General features: G+C 40.4%; 1 protein-coding gene across 1 annotated transcript in view; it reads left to right on the plus strand.

The window, feature by feature from the left end:
• The window catches only part of SLC15A1 (solute carrier family 15 member 1), a 49,047-nt gene that overhangs the window by 19,936 nt on the left and 9,315 nt on the right, over window positions 1-19,796 (plus strand). The window contains exons 7-19 of the mRNA XM_024740017.1: window positions 46-145; window positions 364-454; window positions 2,337-2,420; window positions 4,920-5,002; window positions 7,278-7,364; window positions 7,906-7,995; window positions 9,728-9,772; window positions 9,927-9,959; window positions 10,041-10,129; window positions 10,652-10,733; window positions 12,634-12,753; window positions 13,808-13,951; window positions 14,769-14,818. Coding sequence (XP_024595785.1) covers window positions 46-145; window positions 364-454; window positions 2,337-2,420; window positions 4,920-5,002; window positions 7,278-7,364; window positions 7,906-7,995; window positions 9,728-9,772; window positions 9,927-9,959; window positions 10,041-10,129; window positions 10,652-10,733; window positions 12,634-12,753; window positions 13,808-13,951; window positions 14,769-14,818 — 1,098 coding nt within the window. The remainder of the gene's footprint in view (window positions 1-45; window positions 146-363; window positions 455-2,336; window positions 2,421-4,919; window positions 5,003-7,277; window positions 7,365-7,905; window positions 7,996-9,727; window positions 9,773-9,926; window positions 9,960-10,040; window positions 10,130-10,651; window positions 10,734-12,633; window positions 12,754-13,807; window positions 13,952-14,768; window positions 14,819-19,796) is intronic.

Genomic DNA, 19,796 nt, shown 5'->3' on the forward strand with positions numbered 1-19,796 from the left:
ATTTTAAGGATCTCACATTTCAGCAATACCCATCTCTTTCCCTAGGGCACTGTCCATGGTTGGCCTGGCCCTGATAGCTCTGGGTACCGGAGGGATAAAGCCTTGTGTGTCTGCATTTGGTGGAGATCAGTTTGAAAAGGGCCAGGTGAGAGCATGCGTCTCCACAGAAACCATGTAAGTGATTATAAACACCGAGGAGTCAAATTCCATGGTCAAAGTGTATTCTCCATTGGAGGCTGTTCAAGTACACATGAAAGTAAGACACTGACCAAAGCTAAGTTCAAAGTCAAGTCAGATCATCGGCTACAGTTGATCCGTTACTGTATAGCCAAAATCACCCTACCTTATCCTTTTTTATTACAGGAAAAACAAAGAAACAGATTTTTTTCCATCTTTTATTTGGCCATTAATGCTGGAAGTTTGCTGTCTACTATCATCACTCCCATGCTCAGAGGTAAAAAATATCTGAAGTGGACCTTGGTTTTTCTTTTTTTAATTGTGAAGAGAAGTCAGGTGAAAAGGTTGAGTCCTTGTTGGTTTGTCCTGTCCCGCAATTCTCCCATGATGCCTCAGCTGTCACATACATCCTAGAGGATACAGTGAAATCTGGAATGCCAGCTACTTTTCTTTCAAGATTTAACTGCTAATCTTATTTGAATCCCTTAGCCCAGTGACCCCTGAAGAAGTTAAACCGTCCTTAGCATAGCAATCGATTTTTCTAACTTATTATTAATGCAAAGTCCTTACTCATGGTAACAGATAAGACAAGAGAGGCTGTTTGGAAACCACAGTGGGTGGGCCATAGTTGACATTTTTGCCTTCAAGCTTTGCTCCCCAATGACGTTCAGCGAGCCAGGAAGAATTTAGCAGGCAAGGTTTTATTCTTTGCTTTCCCATCATCTCAGATATTTCTAAAAGAACTGCCCCCAAGGAAGAGAATGGGGCAGCATCTGTCATCAGCTCACAGTTTTGTGATTGTCAGCACTTCATTGAGGGTTTATGAATTTCCCATATGGAAGGGAATATTTGGGGACAATGGTGTCCACACCTCGAGTCAGAATAAACTATGAAAGAAGATAATTTATGGAGTTTATGTATTTCTGCCTGTAGTAGCACTTTGAAGATGACACTTAAACCCCATTCCAACTTGCTTTGTATGAAAATTTACTAGCTTTTATTCTTACATTATGTTTTATCACCCCCTAACCTCCCCCGCCTCCAGGTTCTACTAGAATATGTGCTGTGCATGTTTGAATTAGAAAACGTGTAATAGGATAATTTTTAAGGGAAAATCATGGCTCTCATACAGATATAACGTCAGCATGACAGAGATTTTATGTAACTTATTAGTTAATGAGGGAACTGGAAAGCTGCTACAATCAGTTCAAATAAGGATTTGACTAACAGAGATTTATGTTCTTTACTGGATGGGGGGATTATTTTGCATTGCTGTGCATAGGAATCATTTGTACAGTAACGAACAGGAAACATTTGTATGACTATAGTTTTCTGCCTAGTTAACTTCTTTCTCTGCAGAACTGTGAAACAGTTGGTCAAAAACAAAGACAAACCCCTTTAGGATCAGATGATTCCTGGAGGCTCCAGAACTCCATTGAAAGGATTTCCAGTAGTTTCTGTTGCCCCTTCCAGAGTCTTAATTTTTTCCCTACCAACCCTAGGATTTCAGAGCTAAAGTAGATCTTCAGACAGGAGTTAGGAAACTATGGCCCACAGGCCAAATCCAGAGATCTGGACAAGACCATCCATGTGTGTATTGTCTATGGCTGCTTTCACCTACAAAGGCAGGGCTGAGTAGTTAGGACAGGTCCACAGCCTAAAAGATTTATTATCTGGCTGTTCACAAAAAAGTTTATTGACCCCTACCCTGGGTCATCTAATTGTTTTATAATTGGCATGAATTCAGAGACATATAATCCTGATTTTCCAGGGCCCTTTGATTTTACTTTCTGAGTCCCACTTTCTTCATATTATTGTGTCTAGGTCATTTTCGTCTCTCCCAGTAAGTAAGTCCACAGAACATAAGGATTCCCACTGATTTTGGCTTAGCTGGTATCAGACATCTATTTAGTGGCTAAGGTTAGAACCCGCCTCCATCTCCTGCTCTTTCTACTGCAAAGCCGTTTGCTCAGCCTTGTAGTAGACATCGGTCTACTGCAATGACCGTCTACTTGCAATGACATCAGTAAGGCAAATGGATAAGTCTAGAACATTAAGTGAAAACAATATGTAAGAACCAGTTAGGGATTTACAAAACCGGGAAATAGATGAGTATTACCATTGCCATAATGAATTTTAATCTTGTCATTTCTCCCCAGTTCAAGAATGTGGAATTCACAGTAAAAAAGCTTGTTACCCATTGGCGTTTGGGGTTCCTGCTGCCCTTATGGCTGTATCTCTGAGTAAGTAGAAGTCAGTTGAATTAATACAGTCCTGTGATCAGGTCAGGCCTTTATATTAATTGTTGTGACCAGTTTTTAAAAGTTCACGTAACAAATTGTAATAGTAAGTAATACAAAGAATTGCCATCCCATGTTAAACATACTCTGAGAATTCAAAGAAAGTAGAGTTGGCGTATTGTTTCAGAGAAAGTAGGATCAAAAAAGAGTCCAGAGGAAAGGGGATCAACTGAGTTGGACATTTAAAGGTTTGAAACTATTTAGGCAGATTAAGAAGAAGGTGATAGAATCTGCTAGATAGACTAGGTGAAACCATGGCTGAAAGCTTTTGTTCTTATCAACTTGTGCGCATCTACAACTTGCCTGAAGACATGGCAACCTGGTCCAATTGTCACTTAAATATTTCCAGTGAACATCTAGTTTTCCATAATGTATCATCTCTAAATGTTTCTACAAGACTGTCTTCCCTCTGGGAGGAATATATGTGTATAGTCATTTGCACATAAGTTCTTGGCATTGGCTTTTTAGGAGGTCTGAAGAGTTTTCTACAAGGGATAGTCCAGTTTAAAAGATGGTAGGTGTCTTCATTTCCTTGGGCTGCCATGACAAAATGTCACAGACTGAGTAGCTTAAACAACAGAAATGTATTAATTGTCTTACAGTTCTGGAGGCTGGAAGTCCAAGATCAATATGTCAGCAGGGCCATGCTCCCTCTGAAGGCCCTAGGGAAGAATCTCTTCCAGGCTTCCCTGCTACCTCTAATAGTTCCCTGGCTTGTGGCAGTATAACTTCAGTCGGTTCACAGCCTTCCCCCTGTGCGTGCATCTGTGTCCAAATGTCCCCTTTTGATAAGGACACCAGTCATTTTGGAGTAGGACCCACCCTAATGACTTCTCCTTAACTTCCTCATCTGCAAAGATTGGATTTCCAAATGAGGTAACATTCTGAGGTCCTGGGGACAGGGACTTCAACATCTTTTGGGGGGAACACAGTTCAATCTACAACAGAAGCAAAAGAAGGAAACAGAACCCAATAACCATCTCAAGCCTTCATAGCATCTCCTCCCTCTCAGATGAGGTAGCAGTCAGCACGATCACGTTCTCTGATTTTTTTTTACCAGTTTTTAATAGTGTTGAGTATGCCCTTTTTCATCTCTTTTGCTTATGTTGTAGTAATTTAGCTTTATCCTTACACTTAGGCGAAAGCTCAGGATTCGCCCCCTTTTTAACATCCATTTTCTTCTGTAATTGTTTAAATATTGCCACTCTCCCCTAGAAGGCTTATATATGCCTTCTCTCCTTCAATTCTGGGTAAAGAGATAGGTTTTCAAAAACTATTGTTTTATGCCAGATGCTGTGTTAAATTGGCATCAGGTAAATTCTCTTTTCGTCCCTATGAGTCATCCTTACATCAAAGATTATGCTTTTTCTTATAATGGATTTGAGAAGAGGCCAAATCCTATGCCTTACCATCCTCTCTAGAAGTTCCTATCGGCAACAATCCTCTGCGTGAACAAGTTCATTAGTTAATCAGAAGCTTAAAGATTAAAATATTGGTTGACAAAAAGAGGTAAACTCAAATGGAATACTCAACTGGGTATTCTATGTCTGGATTGAGGGAAATTAGCATTGGGTGAGGATACAAGTAGACTCCTCTTCCTTTAACTGTAAAGAACATCTACAATCCGGGCACACACTTGGAGATATGCTCGAGAGTTGGCACCTGTCAAAACTTCATGTCTTCTTAAATTGAGGAAAACAAGTAGAAGTCAAGCAATTCGTCGATGTTTTAAAATTATTGAATTGTGATATTGGATAATCAGAAATCCCAGCATAGAGATTGTGGTTTTCAGAGTCTCTTGCAGAAAGGCTTTTTTTTTCCCCCTAAATTATTTTCACAGTATTAGGCATTTTCTAAGAAGGTCCATGGAAGAATGGCCTCATTGAAAGAGGACTTTTTAACTTTTCGTAAAACTGTAACTGCACGTGCAGTTACTGGTAACTGTTTCTGTACCATGACCACAGAATAAATTCTGCCATATGTGATTAAGTAGAAGTTTCAACAGATTAGTTCCTATTTTTGTCTGAAGATTTAAAAAAAAAGAAGAAACTTTCTCTTGCTATTGCAGCCAGAAAATTCAAGCTGTGTCCTATGTATTTGTAGAATAATGCATTAATCTGCTTTGTGAAAGCACTTATCCCTGTAAAGAGGGATAGAACTTGTGCTCAAATAGCTCTACAAGCTGCCCCAAGCTCTGGGAAGGAGATAGTATTAGGCTTCAATGTTCGTATATGAGAACACAGTATAATATTACTCAGAAGCTGCTGTGATCGTTAGAATCAAAAGCACTCTGGAAACCAGGAGAGAGGGAGGTAAACCAACACTAATGAGTAATCCCGGTATCTCCAAAACAAGGTTGTAACTCAAATAAAAACACATATTCTAGTTCACAGATAGTTCTGTCAAACTCCCTGTTGACTTATCTTCTTTTGCCCTCCCCAGTTGTATTTGTCATTGGCAGTGGAATGTACAAGAAGGTCCAGCCCCAGGGTAATGTCATGGCTAAAGTCGCCAGGTGTGTTGGGGTAAGTATTTCAGTAGTCTTCTCTCTCAATCACATTTAGTCACCCCAGATCCTTCTACCTCCTTTAAATTAAAATTCAATGAATCTTTGACTTTCCTTTAGACATTTAATTCTTGTTCTTTCCTTTTTTGATAAATTGAAGTTTCTTATAAAACTCACCAAATGGAAAAGGACACAGACAGAACTCAAAAAGGGAGGGATGGAAATGGCTATTGAACTTATAAAATAAGATCAGTGGTGATAGAAAAGCAAATCAAAGGGACTCTTGACCTCTTAAAATGATAGACAACATCTGATGTTTGTCAGGGAGCAGTGAGACAAAAATGGAGAGGTCTGGTTTCATAGTGTATATCCAGAGTCTGAAGTGTGGAAAGTGTCAGTAATCCTACGTGCAGGAACTAAGGCCAAGAAAATAACTTTTAAAAATGAACACACACACACAAAAAAAAAATGAACACAGCTTCACATGAAAAGATCATCAATGTATGTAATACTTAGAAAACAATTTATGACAAAAATTGAAGTCCAGCAAGTTGCTGAAAATAGAACAGTGTTTAACTTATAGTGCATCTATGTCATACTATGCAGACATCAGAAGTCTTGTTTCCAAGACTATTTCACCAAATAGGAACATGCGGAATATGGTTTCTTCCACGTGCATCTACACGGTATATGTCCACACAGGCACATTTTAAGGCAGGAAATCAATATTGAGTGTGGGAATTTTTAAATAATGGAGTCAAATAACTTTATTCTCAAATGTGCTACCCATTTTTTTTTTTTAAGGAATATCTACATTGTATAATCAGGGAGTAATGTGTCACTCATTTTTTTTAAGTGTGGGTAATCTTTTGGATGTAAAGGCAGCCTTAAGATAATTTTAGTCACTTACTTTCCCCTTTTCCTGGTGTTATTGTGTTAAACTATACGTGTATACTTTATCAAAGTCAAAAATTCTCCCGCCTCGCTGCTATTCCCTTTTCCTCCTACACTTTCCTCTAACATTGGAACTATTCCCACCACAAAGCTTTTTCCAGTCTAATAGGAATGATCCAATTCCAGTGATCTCTAAGTTCTTTCTTCCCAAGTAACTGATGACTTAGCCCCAAAGCCAAAAGAACAATTTCAAGCTATTTAGTCATGAAAATGATATTGTTATTTCCCAGCATCCTAAGTCACCTCGTAGCTTTGAGTTGTTGCTTTTAAGTCACAAAGTCACATGCATGTCCCCAGCTGGCATCACCATCACCTTCTCCTGCTGTTACATCACTGTGAATGCACTTTGCTTTCCTAAGGGCATCTTACAAACAAGGAATCTTGGAAGCCTCTAATTTTGTAATGGGTGGTGGTAGGTAGGTATGTTTTTTGGATCAGTGTTACCATGTTTTAAAGTATGTTCAACTATAATCTTTATTTTCTTCTACTTCTGTTTCTATGTAGTGAGTTCTCCCTCTCCTTTGTGTGACTGTAATACATTATAATAAGCCTTCACCATCCAGTATGGTAGCCACTAGCCACTTGTGGCTATCGAACACTTGAAATGTGGCAAGTGCAACTGGGGAACAGAATTTGAAATTGGATTTCACTTAAATTAATTTAAATTATGTAATTTCTTATACACGTATTTCTATGTAGTGGGTTCTCTTAAATTTCAAAACCAGTACTCAATTCAGTTATTGGACAGCTTTTAAATATGTTTGAAACAACTTAGGTGTGTAAGTCTAGTTTTCCAAGCATAAATTTTAGACAGTGTAAATACAGATCAAACATTTCTGGTAAAAATTTAGCATCCAAATTGAAATGTGGCATAAGCGTGAAGTATACCCTAGATTTTGAAGACTTGGTATGAAAAGAGAATGTAAATTTTTTCATTAATTTTTTAACATAGAGTACATGTTAAGACCATATTTGGGGTTTGTTGGGTTAAATAAAATATATTTAAAATGAATTTCACCTGTTTCCCTTTTACTTGTTAACATGGCTACCAGAAAACTCAAATGGCAAATGTGCCATGTGTTGTATTTCTACTGAACGCTCCTCTCTAGAGAATCCGGAGAGTAAAGTAGTAAGTAACAGCGTGATGTCGTTTACCCCAGCTCAAACGCTCTCAGTTAGTGAGAGGTTTGAAATATATGCATGTTGTGCCTTTAGCGTCATCATTATACTAACATCTACAATTTCATACTTTGCTTCTCTTGTAAGTCTTCCGTTAAAGGGAGTTTCATTGAAATGTGTTGCACTGCTGAAGGAAACTTGATTGTTCTTCCTTTCTTCAGTTTGCCATCAAAAATAGGATTAGGCATCGGAGTAAGAAATTTCCCAAGAGGGAGCACTGGCTGGACTGGGCTAACGAGAAATACAACGTAAGTGATGATTACTGCCTCAACGGCCCCAGTGATCATAATGCGTATTATTAAATAGGCTACATGGACAGAATTATCAGTCGTATCTTCATAAACTTTATTAGCATTTTAAATAAGACTCTGTGTGAGAGTGCTTATTTATATTGAAAAGACCTTGAGAAACAATGGATATAATTTATCTGGAAACAATATTACCTCTTCATAGTTATTCATGTGGAATAATCCACCATTAGTTATATATCATTATGACCACATAACTTTAGTTTGAATATCGAAGGGTTAAGTGATGGTGGTGGGATTTACATTTAGTGAATTTACACTTAAATTTGAATAATTTACCTCCTAAAGATGTTTTCACTCTTGTTTTCAACACCTTAGGAATTTGGGGTTTTCTAAAGAAACCTGTGATAGGGTTCTTGGAACAATTACTCATCTCCCAGCTTGTCTCTAGATGCAAATATGTCTACGCTGAAAATAGCATTGGCTGAGAGCTCTGGCACAGGTCATGTCTGATTTGTCCCCGCACTCACTCCAACTGCAGGAGCAGCTCATCTCTCAAATTAAGATGGTTACAAGAGTGATGTTCCTGTATATTCCTCTCCCCATGTTCTGGGCCTTGTTTGATCAGCAGGTAATATGAAACTGTGTTTCTGTACATCTTCATTAACAAAACATTCTTTGGGCATTACCGCATGGCAAGCTGTACCTACTTAGTATTTAGCTCCTGAAAATGTTCTCTTCCAGTTCCTTTTTTACATTTCATTTATTTGGTAACTGTTCGATCACCTAGGGTTTCTTTCTTTCTTTCCCTTTTTTTTTTTTTTTTAATTATCTAGAGGGTTCTATCCACATTTCTGTGACAAAACAATGAAGAAAATTAGGCGGGGTCGAGTAGAGGAGCCTTGGGAAAGACAAGTATCCAGGACTCCTGCCAGCCAAATTGAGAATTCAGAGCTTTTCTCCTGATACAGCATGTAAAAGCTGTACTGTCTTTTACGGGATACACAGAATATTTAGACTGAGAGGGACTTGATATCTTCCACGCTGAAATGGGATTCTTGGGCTAGAAGCACCATCCAGAAATGTGAAATGCCTGCCAAAGTCATTCTAATCAGAGCAGGAGCTAGAACACATCATTGACTTGTCAGCCTGCTCTTTCTCCCACAGCTGGAAGATGCGTGCCTAGGAATTTTTCTCAATAGGGTTAGAAAACCCAATGCATGATGCTCGGTAGCCAAAGTGATAAGCTATCCTTTCCTTTAGAAACCGGGGTTTAAGAAGAACTTTACACACGTGTATGGTTTTATTGTACAGGAGGGATTATTAAAAGGGTAAACCATCTCTTGGAAAAAACTGAGAATAGGCATTAATCTCCTTATTTGTAAGTATGAAATTTAGACCAACATCTTAAGAACAAGTTTTGCATGTTGGGCGGGAACTGGTTATTAGAATCAGGCTTGCGCTAGAAATGCACTGAACACCTTTTATCTGTGTGACTTGGCGTAATCCCTTAACCCTTCTGAAAGGGTAATAACCCAGGCCAAGACTGTGAGGATCAAGAGAGAGAATGTATAGTAAGTAATCAGTGACTGGCTTGTATTAAAAACTCAGCCGGTGGCATATTTCCTGACTTTCGATGATGTTCTCCTAGTAGAGATGATAGATTATGTTGAAAAATTCACATATCCAGTTCTCCATGGAATATATAACATATACTTGTCCAGTCCTGCATCATCTTTTACTACAAAATAGGTTGAATATAAGTAGGCTGCCCAGGTTTAAATCCATCACTCTCTTGATGGAATTACATTTTAGGACAACCTAGGCTGTCAACGATAGGCTTTTTTTTTTTTTCACATTTGCGTTGTATCACCATTTTACTTCTTAAAATTTACTTTAATGACAATGATACTCACTTCTTGTTTTTTGTTTGTTTTTGTGTTTTAACGTAACAGTAGGCTCTTAACAGTAATAATGTTCCTGAAACTGTGATCCCAGCGAACATAAAATAGCCTCAGGGTGTGAAGTTGCTTTCACCTTGCAGGTGATGTCAGCTTCGCAGCAAACCTCAGAAATGCATTTCTGTCTCTATGAAGGAGGGCTTATCTCAAAGTGGTACTTTGTAGGCTCTCCGTGAGTGGTTGGAGTACTATTTGTTGTTAACTGAACAGCAGAAATGCAAGTTGTTTCTTCTTACCTACAATCACAGTGGAACTGGGAGAGGAGCCTGATACTGAAAAACATCTTTAAACCCCATAGCAATTCAGACCTCATTCCTGATTTGGAAAAGACTCCACACTGACTTATAAAATGCTTAAAACCCGCATTCCCAGATGACGCAGTAAACTTAACTTGTTTTTAAGGGCTCCAGGTGGACGCTGCAGGCAACAACTATGAATGGGAAAATTGTAAGTCTGGGACCTGGAGCTATTTTACGGCCCCTGATCCCTATTCCTTTGCTTTAGCCCCTTTGCCCCCTTTTTGCTTCTCTCTCATAACATTCCAACCCCCCAACTGATCCTCTGTGCGAACTTATCAATGAGATTTTCCCCCTCTTTTTAGGGAATTATTGAAATTCAGCCAGATCAGATGCAGGTGAGAGAAAATATTTAAGTCGCTTCCAGAGCTCAGAGCCACCGCTGAGGCAGTAACAGCTCCTCTCCACTTCCTCTGCAGACCGTGAACGCCATCCTGATCGTTATCCTGGTTCCCATCATGGATGCTGTGGTGTATCCTCTGATCGCAAAATGTGGCTTCAATTTCACGTAGGTGACCCTCGGGTCGGGGTTCGGACCCCATGTGTCCCAGGGCTTTGCAAATGGGCTGCGCTCCCTCAGCTCCCAGAGCCTCAGCAGAAAGAATGTCTGGTTCCTCTCCCATGACGCCACCTACGTGAGGGAGTTTTCAAAGAAATATTTTCGAATCAGATGTCTATGTGCTGACGTTTCTGAAAATTTGCCCTTAAAATAAAAGTGCTATTAATGGCACCCTGAAAGAGCCTCTCATTAAGGCTCCCTTGTATGTGTAGATGATAGAAATAGTAACTGTGGTCCAAAGTAGTTTCTAGAATTTAAATGTCCAGATGCAGATGAGAAGCTGTAACATTTATCCTCCTTAGTCCTGGTCATGAATAAGAGACAGAGAGACGCTTGGAATCCACGTGTTTTGGAGGGGAGTTGGTTTTGTCTGGGGGAGGCGGGCGGGAGAGGAGCGCTTCCCTTGTGGGTTTACCGTCAGCTTGCTCGCCTGCGGCTGGCTGAGAGCCACCCTTCTGCTTGTCCCGCCAGCTCCTTGAAGAAGATGACGGTTGGGATGTTCCTGGCTTCCATGGCTTTTGTGGCAGCTGCAATTGTGCAGGTGGAAATCGAGGTGAGCTTCTTTCTGATTCTCCAGTGGCCTTTCTTGGTGGGTCTGGTGGAGCGTCCTTCTCCAGGACTGGGAGGATGAGGGAGGCCAGGGATTTGCTGATAAACTAAGTCCTGGGGCTGTGGACGATGCGCTGCAGGGCAAAACAGTCCCTTTCAGTCAGCGTGCCCTGTGGGTTCTTGTCATTGCAAAGGACGCAGCCAGGGATAGGGCCAAAAGGGTGCGCTCAATTAGGAGAAAACTTAGATGGCAGTTACACAGGGGCTTCCGTTTATAATACAGTTTTTATAAGGGGAGGGAAGTTTGTGGAACTTGTTCTTTTGCTATTTAAACTCCTAGGAGATCTGGTTAAAAGAGGTTCGTCACTCACAAAGTCCTTCCAAAATGTGTAAATTGTAGTGGGAAATTGTTCATGGGAAGATGCCTTTTGTATCCTAACATTCCTGATGATGGTTAGTTCCCAAGCTAATCCACACGTCTGTTGCACTCAAAATGGGACTGAACTAGATTCCTAATGCTGTTCGTCTGAGAGCAGCTCTCAGAAACAGGGTGTTAGGTAGTATGTAAGATGAGAGGTAAAATCTCTCTCTCTCTCTCATTCTCTCTCTCTCTCTCCCCCCTCCCCTCCCCTCCTTTTCCCACCCCTGCACCCCCATGTCTCTCTTTTTCTCTGTCTCTTTCTCTGTTTCTGTCTCTGTCCCTCTCCCTCCCTCCCTCCCTTCTCTCTCTTTAAATTTTTAAGCGTGGTAACATATGTATAACATAAAATTTGCCGTCTTAACCATTTCTACGTGTACAGCTTGGTAGCACTAGGTACATCCGTATTGTTGTGACCTCAATCTCTAGAACACTTCTCATCTTGCAAAACTGAAACCTTGTACCCATTAAACAACAACTCCTCATTCTACGTCCCCCCAGTCCCCCAGCCATGACCATTCTCTTTCGTCTCGTTGAATTTGACTGTTCTCTGTACCTCTTATAAGGGGAGCCATACAGTATTTGTCCTTTTGTGTCTGACTTATTTCACTGAGCACGGTGTCATCAAGTTTCATCCATGTTGTAGCGCATGTCAGAATTTCCTTCCTTTTTCAGGCAGAATAATAGTCTTTCATACGGATATAGCACATTTTGTTGATCCATTTATCTGTGGATGGACATTTGGGTCATTCCACCTGTTGGCTGTGGTCAGTAATGCTGCCTTGAGCTTGGGTGTGCTCACTTTCTCTGGGACATCACTAGCTTTATGCTAGTGGGAAATGAACTGTGGGGCTAAAATAGACGTGGATTACTTCAGTGACACTGGGATTTGAGAGAAAAGGCAGAAACCCTGAGCAGGGTGAGAGGCAGGGGGCTCCCAAGCATTGTGAGGGGATGTTCAGAGCACTGTGTCCAGGGCTGAGGTCTGAGCTTCTACAGTTACGAGGGAGAGCAGACCTCAGGTGCTACAGCAAGGTCAACCTTCATTTAGGCGACGGTTGCTCTGACCCCTCAGGTATCAGGCTTCGTACCCTGGCGTCCTTGGACCAGGTCTGACCTGGAGGTGGCTAGGTAGGTATCAGGCTTCGTACCCTGGCGTCCTTGGACCAGGTCTGACCTGGAGGTGGCTAGGTAGGTATCAGGCTTCGTACCCTGGCGTCCTTGGACCAGGTCTGACCCGGAGGTAGCTAGGTAGGACCACGAGCAGCCTCTTGCTGGCTGCTTCCATGTTCTGTCTGAGCATCACTTTCTACGGGCGCCATGAAGTGCAGGATTGGAGGCCTCCTGGGCTTCGTGGTGGGTACGTTGTGTGCCTCAGCCAGTCCACCTTCCTCGGCCAGGGGGAAAGTGACTCCAGTGCCACGGTTAAGGTCATCTTCGGTATGCACTGAAGACCTCACTGCCAATTCTCTTTTATTTTGCTCAGAAAACTCTTCCCATCTTCCCCAAAGGAAATGAAGTCCAAATTAAAGTATTGAATATAGGAAATGATAGCATGAATATATCTTTTCCTGGAACGACAGTGACACTTGACCAGATGTCTCAAGTAAGTAGAAGGAAATGCAACTTTCTTTTTCCTCTTCTGACCTGAGTTATCACAATAGGATTTGGAGAAGCCGATCTTCTTGGTTCTTGTGTAAATCCAAAGATGAGCCCAGAAGTGAAATGTCTTCATCTCTGATCTCATTTTGGCTTCACTCTGGACCAGCGTGCTCTTTCATGTGTCTGTGAATCACCTGGGGAGCTTGTTAAAATGCAGATTTGTGACCAGTGGGTCTGAAATGCTGCATTTTTACAAGCTGTCAGGTGACACTGCTGCTGCCGGTACGTGGAACCACACTTTAAATAGCAAGGTTCTGGGTCAGCGGTTCTCCACCGGAGCTATCAAAATGGCCCCCACGGGGAACACTTGGAAACCTCTGGAGACATTTCTAATGGTCACAACTGGGAGTGTGCTTTTGGCGTCTCCTATGTAGAAGCCAGAGATGCTGACGTGCAGCCCCCTCAACAAAGAATTATCTGCCCCAAATGCCAACAGCGCTGAGACTGGAAAACCCTACTGTGGATGGCTGGTCATGGGTCTTGATGAGAGCGTCTCAACCTTAAGTCTGGAGAGCTTTGACAATTCTGACGCCTGCAGCCCAACTCCAGAAATTTTGATTTAACTGGTCACATTCCTGGTCAGCCACCATTGAGAACCGCTCCCTTAGATCTTGCCGAACTAATAATCATGAAGGAGGAAAGAATGTTTGACTCCCGATGCTTGGGAAAGCCCAGTATTGATTTTCACCCAGGTTGTTGCTTTTCCTCAATGCTGTTCTTTGCCCAAGGGTAGAAATAATTTCCATAGCATTTATCTTCCTAAAATGAAAGTAAAATGCTGGATGAAAATCAAAATTCTTGTGGTAATGCTAAACAACTTCAGGATAGAGTCCACAGGGGTGGGCTAGGGCGGGGGCTGAGACAAACCAATGCCAGCCCCCATCAAGGCATTTTTGGATGTGCATGAACATGACCTGGGAATGCCAATAATATGCATGACAGTGTTAGTGCAGAATAAGGCTCTGGTATTAACTGTGATTCCTTTCCCCCCATTATAGACAAGTGAATTTATGACTTTCAGTGCAGACAAACTGACAAGTATAAACATTTCTTCTACTGGATCACCACTCACTCCAGTAACAGACTTTGAGCAGGGCCATCGCCATACCCTTCTAGTCTGGGCCCCAAACAATTACCAAGTGGTAAGTAGCTGGACACCTGCAGCTGACTCTTGACTGTGCTATTGGAGACACGGCCTTTTAGTGGTGTGACTTTTTTTCCTCCCCATGTAGTATTATATTAGATAATCCTCAATTCGTCCTTTTTCAAGGACACAGTCATTTGACTTCCAGTAAAGGTTTGACTGGTGGATGGGAAGGGTTAATAGTAATTTTACAAATTTTAAAAAGACCTTCTGGGCACGGTATTGTGTATGTGCACACAGGTCACACAGAGTACCTGTGTGGATTCTCAGAGACTTTTTGAGATAAAGTTTCAAATATATCTTTAATGGCATTCATTTAAAAAATTTGCACTGAGTAATTGGGAAATTAGAGCCGTCTCTAAAAAAATAGAGTGAATACATCAGGTAAAAGCAATAGAAATGCATAAAAATGATTTCATAACAAAATATAGGCATCTGGATATTCCATTCAGCATATAAAGAAGCTATGAAGGTGTAGTTGACCTAATGAAGGAGTTGTGCGTATTCTGTAAGGTGAATTTAAGTGAGCTTGTACAGAACTGCGATACGGAATTAAGACTTCTTGGTAATGTGTTTAATTAGGGAACTGTTGAGTGGCTTGCCCTAAATTCTTGGAGAGCAGTGTTCTGTGGAACCACTAGAAAGCAAGCATGAAAAGTTGTAGAGGCTCATCTTAACTTCAGGTGAACCAGGGCTGAAGAATGGAGCCCAGCAAGTGTAATCATGGTGCCCTTAGCTCCTGAGATAAATGCCAATATCACTCTCCTTCTGAACTTATTCTGATGAGTTAGATTTGAAAATGTTTTCTTTCTCAGGTAAAGGATGGCCTTAACCAGAAGCCAGAAAATGGAAAAAATGGAATCAGGTATGTGTATTTCTTTAAAACTTAAGTTATATCAGCTTCTTACATAACTAATGTATACCCACAGTAGAATTCCACTATAACAAGGATATAAAATGAGAGTATGTGGTTTACCCCAAGAGTGTAAGGCTGGTTCAATGTTTTTTTAAAAAATTAATTAATGTATTTATTTATTAAATTTATTTATTTTTGGCTGCACTGGGTCTTTGTTGCTGCGCGTGGGCTTTCTCTAGTTGCGGCGAGCGGGGGCTACTCTACGTTGCGGTGCATGGGCTTCTCATTGCGGTGGTTTCTCTTGTTGCGGAGCACCAGCTCTAGGCACGCAGGCTTCAGTAGTTGTGGCGCGTGGGCTCAGTAGTTGTGGCTCACAGCCTCTAGAGCGCAGGCTCAGTAGTTGTGGCTCACAGGCTTAGTTGCTCCGCGGCACGTGAGATCTTCCCGGACCAGGGCTCGAACCCGTGTCCCCTGCATTGGCAGGGGGGTTCTTAAACATTGCACCACCAAGGAAGCCCTGGTTCAATGTGTTTTAAATCATAAATAAAATCCATCATCTTAATAAACTAAAGAGGAAAAGCCGCATCATCATATCAGTTGATGCAGAAAAAGCACTCGATGAAATTCAGCATCCACTCATTTAACAACTCTCAGCAAACTAGGGACTGAAGGGAACTTCCTTACTCTGAAAATGTACATCTAAAAAAATCCAAGCTAACATTGTACTTAAAGGCAAAAGTCTAAATGCTCTCCCCCTAAGATCAGGAACCAGGTTAGATTGTCCACTTCACTCCTATTCACAATCCTTCTGGATGCTAGTGCCATGAGGCAAGAAAAATAAGTAAAAGCATCTAGACTGGAAAGGAAGAAATAAAACTATCCCAACTCACAGAAGACAGGATTGCATAAACAAGTCCCAAGGACTCTACAGAAAAAGCCCATAGAATCAGTAAGTGAGTCTAGAAAGGTTACAGGATACAAGGCCAACAACAAAACGAACATATTTCTATATACTAGCAATAAATGATTGGAAACTGAAAATTTTAAACTATACCTTTTACCGTAGCTCAAAAAAAATGATGAAATACTAATTATAAATCTTATAAGACATATACAGGATTTGAGAGCTGAAACTACAAAAGGCTGATGAGAAATCAATGAAGACCTAAATAAATGGAGAGATATGTTGGTTTCATTGATTAGAAAACTTAATATAGAAAAGATGTCAATCCTCCCCAAATTGATCTATAGGTTTAGTGCATTTCCTATCTCAATCGTAGCATTGGTTTTTTGGTTTATGATTTTTCCAGTTTTATTGAGGTATAATTGACAAAATCGTATATATTTAAAGTATACAACGTGATGATTTGATACATGTATACACTGTAAAATATTTACCACAATCAAGTTAATTAACATATTCATTACCTCAAAGTTACCCTTTTTATATTATGAGAATTTTAAGATCCAATCTCTTAGCAAATTTGAAGTATACAATATAGTATTAATTAGTCACCATGCTGTACTTTATTTAGATCCTTAGAACTTATTCATCTTAAAACTGAAAGTCTCCCCTCACCATTCCCTCCTTCCTTGGCAACTACCACTCTATTCTCTGTTTCTATGGATTCAACTTTTTCTTTTTCGGTTCCCCATATAAGTGACACCATACAGTATCTGTCTTTCTCTGTCTAGCAGATTTCACTTAGCATAATTGGTCAGTGTAATGATCCAGAAATAGACCCACCCAAGTACAGTCAACTGACTTTTGACAAAAGTACAAAGACAATTCAATGGGCTAATAAGTTTAGTCTTTTTAAAAAATGGTGTTGAAACATTTGGACACTCATATGTAAAAAGTGAATTTGTCCTAAACTTCACATTTTATACAAAATTATATAACAAATCTTATACATCATGTAGGAAAATTAACTCAAAATTGATTACAGACCTACATGTAAAATGTACTATTAAATTTTTATAGGGAAACAAAATCTTTGTGACTTGAGTTCCTAGATATGACACCAAAAGCATAATCCATAAAAGAAAAAAAATAAATTTTCTCAAAACTAAAAACATCTGTTCTATAAATCTCACTGTTAAGAGAATGAAAAGGTAAGCTACAAGCAGGGAGAAAATATTTACAAATCACATACATATCTGACAAAGAATTTGTACCCAGAATATATAAAGTACTCTCAAAACTCAATAATAAAATAATCCAGTTAAAAAATAGAGCAGAAGATTTTAACAGACATTTCACCAAAGAAGATACACAAGTAAGCACATGAAAAAATGTTCAACATCATTGGTTATTGAGGAAATATAAATTAAAAGCACAGTGAGTTTTCATGACACACCTATTGGCTGGCTATAATTTTTTAAACTGACAATATCAAGTGCTGGTGAGGATACAGAGCAACTAGACCTCCCATGCATTGATAATGGAAGTGCAACATGGTGCAGCCATTCTGAAAAACGGTTTGGCAATTTCTTGTCAAATTAAATAGATACTTACCATGTGAGCCAGCCATCTCACTCCTAGATATTTATCCTAGAGAAATGCAAGTTTATGCTCACATAAAACCTATATACTCAAATGTTTATAGAAGCTCTGTTTATAATCACCAAAGGTTGGAAATCACCCAAATATCCTTCAGTGGATGATGGATAAACAGACATCAGATTTTACTGCATCCATACAATGGAATATTACTCAAGAAAAAAAAGGAACGAACTACTGATTCATGCGACAATATAAAAGAAATTCAAGTGCATTATGCCATCAAAGAAGCCAATCTCAAAAAGTTATACATACTACATAATTCCGTTTATATGACATTCTGGAAGTGGCAAAAAAAAACCCTAAGAATGAAGAACAGATTAGTGGTTGACATGGGTAGGAGTGGAGGAAAGGTTTAACTACGCGGTAGCATGAGGGAGATTTGGGGGCAATGGAACTGGTCTGTATCCTGATTGTGATGATGTTTATATAAATCTAGATGTGTTAAAACTCATAGAACTATATAGCAAAAAAGCCAGTTTACTATAAATACACTTTTTTAATAAGAATAAATTGGGGGAAAATGAGAGTAGGTCTCCTATTTGCCTTAACCCTTACTGCAATTCCCATTTCTTTGTGGCTACAACCGAATTTCTGATTTTAGCTTTTACTAGCTACCACTAGAACACATTAATAGAGAAATAAGTATATTATTACGGTGGTATCTACTAATTTAATGATATAAAGAAATTAATGTACCCTTCATCTCTCTTTACTGCCCATGTTTCACATTGATAATACTTAACATTTATTTTTCCGTGTATTTCATGTGCTAGGTGGAGTCTAAAAAATAGATCAATACACAGGATTTACAATTTGACTGTATAAATATTAGTTGTAGTGTAATAAGAGTGATGAGTCTGAAAGAGAAGAGAATGTAACTTTATAAACTTGAAAATGTATCCTCAAAGGGAAATGTTCTGAATGTCAAGATTCATTGACATTTCATGAATTGTTCCGTGGTACTGCATCTTGATTGCCTTAATTTAACCACGGCTTTCTCACCTAGCTTTTGTTTTTTCCTGTAACTTACTTGACCTCTCATTGACAAAAGCAGAAGCCTTTATCCCCAAGGTAAGCGGATCCAGGGCTCCAGGTCTCTGGAAACCTTCAGCATGCTCTTTGATCTCACTGGAATCTTTGCTCTGTAACCTTGTGATGCCACTATCCTCATAGAATTTTCATTGTATGCCCAGGTTTCTGCCTTTCTTTCTTGGATCTCGTGTCATCTTTCTGGGACACCTTTCTTGTTTTGCTGTGGGATATGCTCAGTTATCTTGTCAAGAGAAGCTGTGAGGTAAATTGCAAGCCCTTGCGTGCCTGAAAATGCCTTTTTCTATTCGTACACTTCATCATAAGGTTGGATGCTATTTTCTCCCAGAACCTTAGAGGGTTTTTTTTCTACTGGCATCTAGTACCTAGCTGTGCAGACAAAAAAAAAAACAACAACAAAAAGCGTCTGCCAGTCTTTGTAGTTGATTTCATTTTCTTCTCCCCACGCTTCTGTTATCTCCTTTCTCCTTGGTGTTCTCACAGTTCTCTGCAGTGAAAGTAAGTCTGGATGTGATTTTATTCATCTTGCCTGCACTAGGCCCTTTGAATGTTTGGTTCCTTCCCTCGTTTTCTTTGTTCCCTTCTGTATTTGTTTGCTAGGGCTGCCATAACAAAGTGCCACAGACTGGGAGGCTTAAACAAAAAGAAAATGACTTCCTCACCGTTCTGGAGGCTGGACGTCTGAGGTCAAGGTGTCGGCAGGGCTGGTTTCCTCTGAGGTCTTTCTCCTTGGCTTGTAGATGCCGTCTTCTCCCTCTGTCTTCACATGGTCATCCCTCTGTGTGTGCTTGTGTCTTAATCTCCTCTTCTTATAAGGACACCAGTCATCTTGGATTAAGGCCCACCCTAATGACCTCATTTTACCTCTTTAAAGACCTTGTCTCCAAATACAGTCCCATTCCAAGATATTGGGGGGTTAGGACTTGCGCATATGAATTGGGAAGTGGGGAACACAATTCAGCCCCTAATACCTTTTCCAGCTTCTGGATTGTTGTTCTGTCCCTCACACACGCACATACACACAACTGCCTTAGCAGACCTGGAAGGAAGCACACTAATAACGGTCACCTGGCCCTTTCCTGACCTTTGTATTTGATTCTGAGCTGGCAGCACCTCTGGGATTTCCTTTGTGCCTCAGAATCCATTGCTTTGATTTTGTCAAAAATGTCTCCCGGGCTTCCCTGGTGGCGCAGTGGTTGAGAGTCCGCCTGCCGATGGAGGGGACGCGGGTTCGTGCCCGGGTCCGGGAAAATCCCACGTGCCGCGGAGCGTCTGGGCCCGTGAGCCATGGCCACTGAGCCTGCGCGTCCGGAGCCTGTGCTCCGCAACGGGAGAGGCCAAAACAGTGAGAGGCCCGCGTACCGCAAAAAA

Source organism: Neophocaena asiaeorientalis, unplaced genomic scaffold (assembly GCF_003031525.2).
Source record: "Neophocaena asiaeorientalis asiaeorientalis breed wild unplaced genomic scaffold, Neophocaena_asiaeorientalis_V1.1 scaffold9, whole genome shotgun sequence".
Taxonomy (NCBI): domain Eukaryota; kingdom Metazoa; phylum Chordata; class Mammalia; order Artiodactyla; family Phocoenidae; genus Neophocaena; species Neophocaena asiaeorientalis.